The following is a 10,251-nucleotide window of genomic DNA, read 5'->3' on the forward strand; positions in this document are numbered from 1 at the left end:
GAATTATGTTTTTCTGTGTTCTAAATGTCATGCAGATAGATGTATATATAATATGATTATGTCTGTTCACAACAGGTACAGAGAAGGGATGCATCTGTTGGAAGACATATTCTTAGAGGGATGTTTGCTTTATACGTTCTTTCACCACACTTTAGACTTCATCTCAAAAGGATGAGTCTGTTGGTAAAAAATAATTAATTAATTAAATTCGAAAATAATTAATTAAATAATTTAATTATTAGAGTTCGAGCCCAAGAACCCCAAGCTCAAGGTCAATCTATTGATAATTAATTATCAATTAATTCGTACATCTCAAAGTCCAACTTCAAGGATGAGTCTAATTTATTCTCCATAGTCCATCATCCTCAATAAGCGACTTGTCAAAGGTGGTAATCTAAACATACCATGACAACTTGTTTACGCACAAAAGAAAATTTGTGTCAAAATTGATGTTTGAACCCTCCTTTTTGTATGTTTGCCCTTTTTATTTAATTATTGTGTTATGATATATATTTGGATACTAAACGATGGCATTATAATGATAAACATACCAAAAAGGATCTTCTCATTGACAAAACACGAAAAAGATAAACATCCCAGCAGAATTACAATTCGTTCTTTTCACCTTAAACTTGCTCCAAGCCTCCAACACCTGCTATTGTCTACAATGCAACTTTTACATGTTTTCATAATGTTAACTCCGAACAACCTCACCACTCCATCATCCTGAACCGCCGCTGAAGGCTCAGCAACCCGGCCAGCAGGCATCTCTCTGAACCCCAGACTATCGACGTTTCTAGGTCTACATTCAATGAACAGCTTCTTATCCTCCCTTACCGATCTCTGAAACCTCACAACATCACCAGCTTTCAACTTCTTCTCCTTCACAAAACGCGTCCATCCTTTGGTCAACACATAACTCTGACTACTACTCCAATAACAATACCTAAACCTCCACACGTTCCCTTCCTCATCCTCAAAATTCAACAAAACCCCTTTACACAGTTCTACACTCTGATGAACCTGAAAATGCTTCTCAGCTTGTTGTTTTGGTATCACCATACGATTCAACCTCCCTACATCGCTTGGCGTCGCCACCTTCTCGAAAAGCAACTCCCTCTCATAACACGCGTCGATTGGATCGACGTGACACTTACTTCGCTTACGACCACCATCACGAACTCCGGCGTTGAGCAACTTATGCTTGTACATTTCAAGCTCGTTGACATACGAGTGTTTTCGAAGCATGTCAACGATCTCAGCCTTGGAATGGGATTCCAAGAAAATGGCCTCGTTGCCATCTTCTATGTAGGGTTTTATTTGGCTCTGACAGAAGTTTGTGATGGCATCAAGTCCCCGGAACTTTAGCAAGGCAATGTCGTAGGTCTTAGCAGCTTCTTCTTCTTCATTGAAGGTTCCCAACCACACACGTTGGTGCTTCTCATATATTTGAGCTCCCCATCTGCCATTGGGCTGTGGTACTACTCCCTTGTACCTAGAAGAAGGCAACTTGTTAGAACTTGCATCCTTTACCCCATTATTTGATGAGTCACTCGTGCTCTCATTCAAGCAATCCATCACATCCATTGGTCTAACTAAATTTAGTTAATACACGGCACAGCACAACAAAAGTAAATGGAAGGGACTACATATAGAGAGAGTGAAAGGTATCTAGATTTACTCGATCCAGCCGCTGACAAGGAGGAGGTTCAGACACTAGGGTTTTTTATCCCGAGGAAGCAGAAGACAAGAGTTGACTCTTGTATTTCTGATATTGATTTAGGGCTGAAGATCATAGGGAGGCTCATTTTTTTTTTCCTGAAATATGAGAAGAGTGTATGGTATATTATATAGTTGTGTCGATGCGTGAGATGGTGTATTTAAAGTAAGACCAACTTGAGCAAGTTGATGGGTTCAACTAGAACTTTTTACATTTTTTATGTAAAATTCATCCCCCTTGATCAAACTCTCCGCTGTTATTAATACCTTACCTGATCTGATCTCATGGTGCCCTAGTTGCCTGCTTTTCACGTCTCCAGAATGGAGGCAGATTGTCTGCCCTGTTTGGATGTCTTTTTTATTTTTTTCTATTTTATACGATCACAGTTAAGTCATATTCACATTTTATATTAATTTTTTAATAAAGATAATAAGATAAAAAGTAATAAAAATATAAAATGTTGATATAATTTAACTGTGATCTTACAAATAAAACGAGATAAGTAAAGCATCCAACAGGAGAAAAGACAATCTGCCTGCTTCCAGAATAATAATGTGTTGAGCTTTTGAGGCCTTTTCCTTTTGGCTTTTGCTTTCCTTTTCCCATCCAAACCTTATCTCGCTGTATTTTCACCACCGTGACATGATCTGTTGCAGCGCTTGTTTATTAGGTATTTAATGTGGGTGAGGGGGGATGTTCCTCGATCGGATGGGATTGGTTGAAGTTTCCTAGGCTGGACGTGGCACCTTTTGATTGGCTCTATACGTACGTGGCCTTTTGTAATTGGCTGTTGCACAAGGGATATTTGTCTTATTGTATCCAGGGTTCACACTCGGTAGTTGTGATAGTCACTAGGATTGCATAATATTATCCTTTGCCCAACATATGGCAGGTTATCCCACATTTCGCTGTATCATGTCTGATTTGTTTGTCAGTGCATGCATTTGGCAAGAGAAGAATTACAAAACTTTTATCAAAAACTTGATGAACTGAATCTAGCTAACTTGCTATTCCCAGGTAAAAAGTTTTGGTAAAACATATTCAGTTGTGTAGTGATATATAAATATATGTGCATGAATAAAGAGTTTGTGACCAAAATGCAGAATCACTTTGTCATATCCATCGTTTGAGTTTTCAGCTCAGAGAATTGGCTCGGACAATGATTTACAAAATTTAGTTGAAAATAACCATTAAGAAAAGCCTTCTTTTAAAAATTGTACTCTCGCCTGGTCTTCAATATACTTAATATATACATTGGCAGTGGATATACGTACATTGACAATATCGACAATGAACTTGATATGAAAGAAATGATTGAGTGTTCTATGTTAATATGATCGATGCGTCGATATTTTCTATCTTGTTGATATACTGGTCAAACTGAATGACATATAAAACTAGATGTAAATACATATTTGAGAAAATGCTAGATGAGGTTGGTGGTTTTGTGGGAGGGGTGCTAAACCAATTGCTGTAAACGAAATTTTGATAATGAAAATCTACAAAGTTCATTGTATTTTTTTTATTTTTTGCATCCAAGCGAAATTGAGGGGTCAAATGTAGGATAGGAGCTCAAGCACCAATTTGAGTCCCACTAGTAGGGCTTCGTATTTCCTTCGTTGTTGCTTTTCCTGGAACTCAAATTTTAGGACCTCCAGGAGTGGTGCATCCAATTTTTCTCTTAGGGTTAAGGTAAAGCCCAGACGCCGCTTTGAATAGTTACCATTAGTTATCTACTCAGCCTCAACCTCTTTGAGGGAATATGTTAAAGCATCTTGCCCCATAGCCTGTAATGCTTAAGTAGAACACCAAAGAAAAATTGAACGATTTCATGTGTAAAAATAGTGGGGAGTGCGGCAATTTTCTCCATATTTCATCCTTCAATACCTCCGGTGAATTGATAAATACTTTAATCAGTTGAGTTCTAATTCCCCATACTTTGGACATTGACCATTTATATATTGGTTGGGGCTCATGCATTCATGAACTTTGTTTTGCATATTGGGCTTCTATGCAAAAATCGATTTGCAAGGGCTTCCACAGTTATATCTATGATCTCTCATGTGAAAGAAGTACCAAGTTTTAATCTAAGCATCCGACCCCAAAGATTGAATTATTAAAGTCTAAAGGATCACAAAATGGACCACCCTAGTCTTGTGTGATGTTTGCTACATACACCCATCAACTAGAAAACGCATAAGATGGGTACAAAATAGCTCGTTACTCTATCCAGATTGGAAGTTTCTGGGCAGAAACAGGATGGTCCATCTTGTTTGGGGTTTGTGGAGTGTTCTGAATAGATACTGAACATGTTGGATTCTTTACTATGTAAGTTTCTTTGTTATTTGTCTTATAGTTGTTTCAAAATATCGGTCATCATTATCTTTTATGGGGAACCAATTCTTGAAAAAAAATAAAATAGAAAAAATAAAAAGATGATTTTGTCCTCAGTGAAACTATGAACTCGGGCTCAGGCTCAAATTAATAACATTTTTATCATTAACTATCCACACTCTTTTATTATTTGAAAGTGAACTTACGCTTGCTCATTTTCTTCATTTGCACAATTCTGTTTATTTTTTATTTTGTAGATTAAATAAAAATAAAAAAAAGGGACAAAAATGAATGTAAATGCGCATAAGGTAATAGACGTGTAAAAATAATTTTCACTATGTTTTCTCGCATATGTCGTATACAGCTCGTGATAGGAAGGAGCTACTGCACTAAGTTGCTTTGGAAACACCAGCTTTAGGTTCTACTGTATGAATTTCATTTTCATATATAGCATGTTTCCCTACATATATGTACGATTTTGTTCAACACAAAACAAAATAAAACTCAAATCGTTTCTTGTTTGTTACATTGGAAGGAATTGGGCTAATTTTATCCCACGTGAGACTTCTGAATCTATCTCGCTGGGGCAAATATCAAGATTCAAGAGGCTCCCAAACATTGATTTTGAAGACAAACATAAGAAATATGTTGAAAGTGAATTTCACATTGAGAAATGAGAGACCTTGCATGTGCTTATTGAGCAATCTCTTATATTGCTAATTGGTTCTATGGGGGAATCTCAACTTCTTCATTGTATAAGAGTAGGTTATCTCATATGTGAAACCCAGGGGTCACACATGCTTATCGTCAATCGATTTGTGTTGTCCATATGTTAGGCTTGAAAATGTGAGTGAGTCCCACATTGAAAAAAATAAGAGACATTGCATGTGCTTATAAATAAGTAAGCTACTCCAAATATTTCCAATTAGTTTTCTAGTGTAACTAAACTTCTTCAAAATAAACCAAAAAATGTTCCATTATTCCCATGTTTTGCCTGGTAGGTTCCTCTTAAGATTTCCTTGAGTCTTTTGGAATCAAGAGCTTCTCGCAATTTAGTCAAGCTAGAGTACTTTGTACAATTCAAAACCCGAAGATTAATTAAACAAAATCCCCCAAAATCTAGTTGAGATTTGCACAGTCTGATCCCAAACGAAATTAGGCGACTTAATACACTGAACAAATTAGTTTAGATCTTTTATTTAACCAAGAACAAACTTTGTCCGTTCTTCACTTTTGTTTTTATGCCCAAGTTTAAAATAAACCCTAACGAATTAGAAAACATTGAATGGACACAAGTGATAGGAGCCCGAAAGGCCCCCTCGAATGATGAACAGTAAAAAATCGATGTTATCTCAGGCAGAACCCATGTCCCTCACGAGGGTCTCACGTGCTGGGGTTGTCTTCTTTTGGATTTACAACCGTGGCAATGTGACTAGTTAGTTATGTCTTCCTCAACAATTTCTTGAAAAATATTGTTTGATTGCATATACAAAAGTAACTCGTTAAGATGGGCACAATCACATTGTTAAATTAGATGAATAGACTGTAACTAAATTTCTCTTCCATTAAAGGGAAAAATAGAACACCAAGTGTCAATGTGACCAGCTAGCTACATCATTCTAGTATTGTTTACTATAAGATACTGTTTTTGAAACTAAGGAGAATTTGAGCTTGCGTTGAAAGAGACCCGAACACTTTCTTAACCAACTGATCTTAACTTACATCCTAAACCTTAACTCTTTGTAATTTATCGAAGAACACTACTTGGCTCATTAAATGAAGATCACAATTTCAACACATTACAAAAGTAACTAATCACAATTTAACATCAAAAGTAAAACTTTTTATGAACTATCTGTCACCCCACAATTTAACATCAAAAGAAAAACTTTTTATGAACTATCTGCCACCCCACAATTTAACATCAATTTCCATACCAATATTATAAAACATTGTATTAAAAGCATGAGATAACAGAACATTTTCAGATAGTCTATTTAACATTTCTCTTCCTAATAAACAGCACTTTGCACGTAAGCATGCCAATATTAAAACAAAAGAACAGCCAATCAATACTTTGAGGACAAGAACCTGGACCAATTTTGACAATGGAGGTTGTCAATTGAGATTTGGATTTTTTTTATGGACTTTGTCTCCTGAAACCGGATCCTCTATGAGTTTCTTCATCTATAATGTAAAAGCTGCAATGGGTCCTACTGTTTGGTCTGGTAGCTTCCCGGAAACATCCTATTCAAGATGGGCCAGGCCCAGAATCAGATAAGGCTTAGATTGGACTCACCTGGCTCCTTCCGGCAAGGAAAAAGATCTGGAGTCTAATTCAATCAAAAAGCTGTTTTGATGGGATTTATTTATTTTATGAATTAATGTCTCCTATTAATTTGGTGGATGACAGTAGATTAAGCATATAGTATGCCAAGTACTAACCCAACTCGCTAACTAAAATATACTTAACTTTTGGTTTGCCCCAAAAATATACTTTTAGTACTTGTGCATCGTCCATATGAAGATTGAAAGGAGAGATTTTTTAGTGTGTCTGGAACACAAGCACATATGTTATATGTTATATGTTATTATATAAGTAGAGGGACACTTAAAAAAAATAAATTTCTTCCATTTATATAATAATATATGGTGTGTTGTCCTATGTTATGGGTATATTAAAAAAGATTTCCAAACAATGCTTTGAGAGCACTCTAAGTCTCTAACTATGGCAATTTGTTCTAATGATATATTGATGTGTATTTTTTTACATAGCATTGACGTACATGTTGTACTTGTATCATGTAAATCCTTGTCTAGGCGAGCACATATTAAATTAGATTTGTTTATATGAAATACTAAAGTAAACCTACTAGATGGGTTTGAAATTTTGCATTCCGTACTTCCTATAAGGTTCAGTAAAATAAGTTGGGTTGGTCGGTCTCTTGGTATAATAGAGAAATTATTGTTTGGTATTGAAAGTCTGAAACATGTCACTTGGTATTATTAATTCACTCATATTTTAACATAATTGGTTAGTAATGCTCATACCATAAGGTATAATAAACTGGTAGTCCATCTGGATTATAAGACACAAATTGATTATATTATGCAGGATTGTCCCCCTAAATACAAGTAAATTTAGAAGATAATTTTCACACACTTATTTTTTCCTCATGCACATCCCTTTATTTTTTGCAATTAAATTAAAATAAATAAATAATAATCAAAGAATATAAAGAAATATAAGTATGCCTAAAGAGAAAAAGGGTGTGCAAACAATTATTTTGTTAAATTTCAGGTAGATGAACCGATGGTCCACTCCAACAACACTATACCGTCCTCACTTTACTATCTGCTCAATTCGTCAGGTGTGAGGTTTTAGTTTAAAAGACCTTAGTATTAGTTAGAATGGAGTAATTATATTTAAAGAGTTTGTTCTCAAGCCTTCTGACCGATGTGAGACAATGCATTTCAACATATTTGCCTTTAAGTTTTTGATGAAAGTCAGTACCACCAAGTGTCTATAAGTACTAGAACAGCCTCTTTGGTCAGCCCTAATCAAAATCAAATCACTTATTATGCATAAATTCCCCAAAACTAAAGGGATTAAGATTTGGTTCATGCTCTAAGTTAAGTTGACCTAATTTTTTTTTCTTTTCCAAGTGACATGCATGGGAGGAGCACGAGACTAAACATGTGGGATTATGTTTCATCTGAAGGCCAAAACAATCAGATAATCAAGTAGTTAATTTTAACTTTGGTAGGGTTTGAAGAAGGCATCCCAGATTCTCTGCAAGTTTTGAGTTTCGAGCTTCAATATTATAGTAATTTGCACACACCACGTTGTCTCGCACTGTTCATTCGGATCAGTTCCGCCAATATCCTATTGGATATATCCCATGTAAGTGGAACTAGACATCTCCTGCTCTATCAGACTTTAAACACACGCGCGCACACGCTAGCTAGCAGAAAATAACTCAAATTCTCAGAGCATATGTGAATTCAATATGATTGTGAAAGAAAATTTTGACTTATCAATGAAATGATTTTTTATTTAATAAAAAGAAAATTAGCTGAAAAGAAGATTTATTAAGTTTTAATTATAAAATGATTAATCAAATATCGACAATCAAATTACAATTTGACCCTCAACAATTGAAATTTGTACTTTCACCATTTCAGCAAACATATAACAAAAATCGATTTTTCTAGGCCAAGTGGAACTTTTTCACGTATGATGGGAGCAGAAAATTTTTGGTTTTATTTTTTTCATCAGGAAATCATCATCATTATTATTATTAAAAAAAAAAAAGAGTGTAATATTCATTGATGAAATCATTATTAACACTTATGCTTTCTTTAAGTATTTTTGTCTGGTCAATAACAATTATGCTTGATTTCCTGCATCTTGAGCATGCAGTCGGACGACATGATAAGGAAACATCAGAATTTTACCAAGAAGTTATAATAATTCAGGGCCTGGTGAACGCTGGCATGCCAAGTTGCTCAAATATCTATGAATGTAACTCATTTTTCAGATGATTTTATTTTCTCTTTTTTTGTTTTTGTTTTTTATGAATGGCCGACCAATTTTCCCGGTGGTTGATGCCCACATAAATGTTGGTGAAGAGGATGACGTGTCAGACAGATACAAGGGGGCTAAGGGGTGATTTGAAAAATTGAAAAATGGAAATTTAAGTGCATGGAATTTGGAATCCTGCAGGAAAAAAATGGGTAGGGTTTTGGGTGGGGGCCTACTGCAACGTGCATTTTCTTTTGGAACCTTGGACCACACCACTCTCTATTTATATCAACCCCTCCCAAGCTTCCCTTCAAAACATAGCAAAGAAGTTTGAAATCTCTGTGTTTCTCCATCTCTTTCTTTGTTGTGTATTAACAATATATAATCTTTATATATATTCGGGCAAATTGAGCAGAAGAAATAAAGAGAGATATGAAGCTTAGCAGTTCAGGCATGGAAGCTGATCAGTCCAGCAAGAAAAATAGGGTTTCATGCAGAAGGCTTGGAGGGTATCTTCGACAACAGAAAGGAAGGCTCTACATCATTAGGAGATGTGTAGTCATGCTTCTCTGCTGGCATGACTAATTTTCCATTCATCAAGTCTTCAACATTAGTCGTTTATTCAGAATGTGAATCTCATGTCGGGAAATTATGAGATGATATATGTGCTTAATCCAACTTGAAGCAAATTAGCAACCATTGCTAGCAGCTGCAGTGAAGTTTTCAGCAAACAATTAATCAACTCTCTCCGTCTCTAGATCTCTCTCTCATTATCTGTGCCACCCTTCTCCTTTATGATGATGAGGTGTAAATAGCAATGAGAAATGTTGGTGATGATGAAAATTGTTTTTTCTTTCCTGCAGAAGAACGCCTTTCTTTTGGGCATTTGTTCGATAGAAAATCTCTGAACTAATTACTTAGATATTCCCAGCCAATTTTAGAGTATTTTGTCTCCTTTGCGTTTGTGTGCATATTTTACTAGTTTTGGTCGTTTAATTAATTCTTGGGTCATCAATTTAATCAATTAATAAGTATTTCATTGGGTAAAATAAGGGTGAGAAACAGATAAAGTAACCCATGAATTTGGCAAATATTGCTTAAAATTTTTTTGTGGCAAATATCATAGAAAGGGACTATATATATTCTTCAGCGTCTTGTTACATGTTTTCTCTAATTAGAGAAGTGATCTTTTATTCTCTAGTCAGAAAGATAAAATGCAGGGCCAAAGAGGCAGCTATATTCCCGGAAGAAAAGAAAAAAAGCACCCTGTGAATCTGTGATGCAATATCATAGCTGCCTGCCACCACATTGGTGACGAGTGTTGTGTATTTCTGTTTGTTTGAGAGAGTTTTAAATGTCTTCAGTTATGTTTATATTTCTCGTCATAATACATGTTTGTATGCTATTGGTGATAAGTTATATTTTCTCGAGCTTGTAAGGTGTGTTTTTGATTTTATGGTGTTGTCAACTCAGCTTTCAAATGCATATTGAAAAAGTATGGGTGATCACATGCGAGTTGTACCCTATGATTGGACAATTTAAATTCTACTTTGGATTCATCTTCATTTTAAGCAAACCTACTACTGTTCCTTTCTACCACCTCACATAAGTAACTACTAAAATGACTTTATAACACAAACCCTTAATGGCTTTGTTTTTAGTACATAGTCCA

The 10,251-nt window shown here is 35.3% G+C and overlaps 2 protein-coding genes across 2 annotated transcripts; one reads left to right on the forward strand and one right to left on the reverse strand.

The window, feature by feature from the left end:
• Nucleotides 1–521: 521 nt before the first annotated feature.
• LOC137709399 (AP2/ERF and B3 domain-containing transcription repressor RAV2-like) lies at nt 522–1,824 on the reverse strand. The gene has a single exon (XM_068448492.1). It carries the CDS (start codon nt 1,585–1,587, stop codon nt 622–624), a length of 966 nt encoding a protein of 321 aa, XP_068304593.1. The 5' UTR covers nt 1,588–1,824; the 3' UTR covers nt 522–621.
• Nucleotides 1,825–8,888: 7,064 nt separating this feature from the next.
• Nucleotides 8,889–9,514, forward strand: LOC137708385 (small polypeptide DEVIL 3). The gene has a single exon (XM_068447442.1). The coding sequence runs from the start codon at nt 9,012–9,014 to the stop codon at nt 9,162–9,164; it is 153 nt and encodes a 50-aa protein (XP_068303543.1). The 5' UTR covers nt 8,889–9,011; the 3' UTR covers nt 9,165–9,514.
• The last annotated feature ends 737 nt before the right edge of the window (nt 9,515–10,251 follow it).

The sequence above is a fragment of the Pyrus communis genome, chromosome 11 (genome assembly GCF_963583255.1).
Source record: "Pyrus communis chromosome 11, drPyrComm1.1, whole genome shotgun sequence".
NCBI classification, from domain to species: Eukaryota; Viridiplantae; Streptophyta; class Magnoliopsida; order Rosales; family Rosaceae; genus Pyrus; species Pyrus communis.

Excerpts from the sequence above, each read along its gene's own strand:
- LOC137708385 (XM_068447442.1), top strand. The coding sequence starts at position 9,012 with ATGAAGCTTAGCAGTTCAGGCATGGAAGCTGATCAGTCCAGCAAGAAA.
- LOC137709399 (XM_068448492.1), bottom strand. The coding sequence starts at position 1,587 with ATGGATGTGATGGATTGCTTGAATGAGAGCACGAGTGACTCATCAAAT.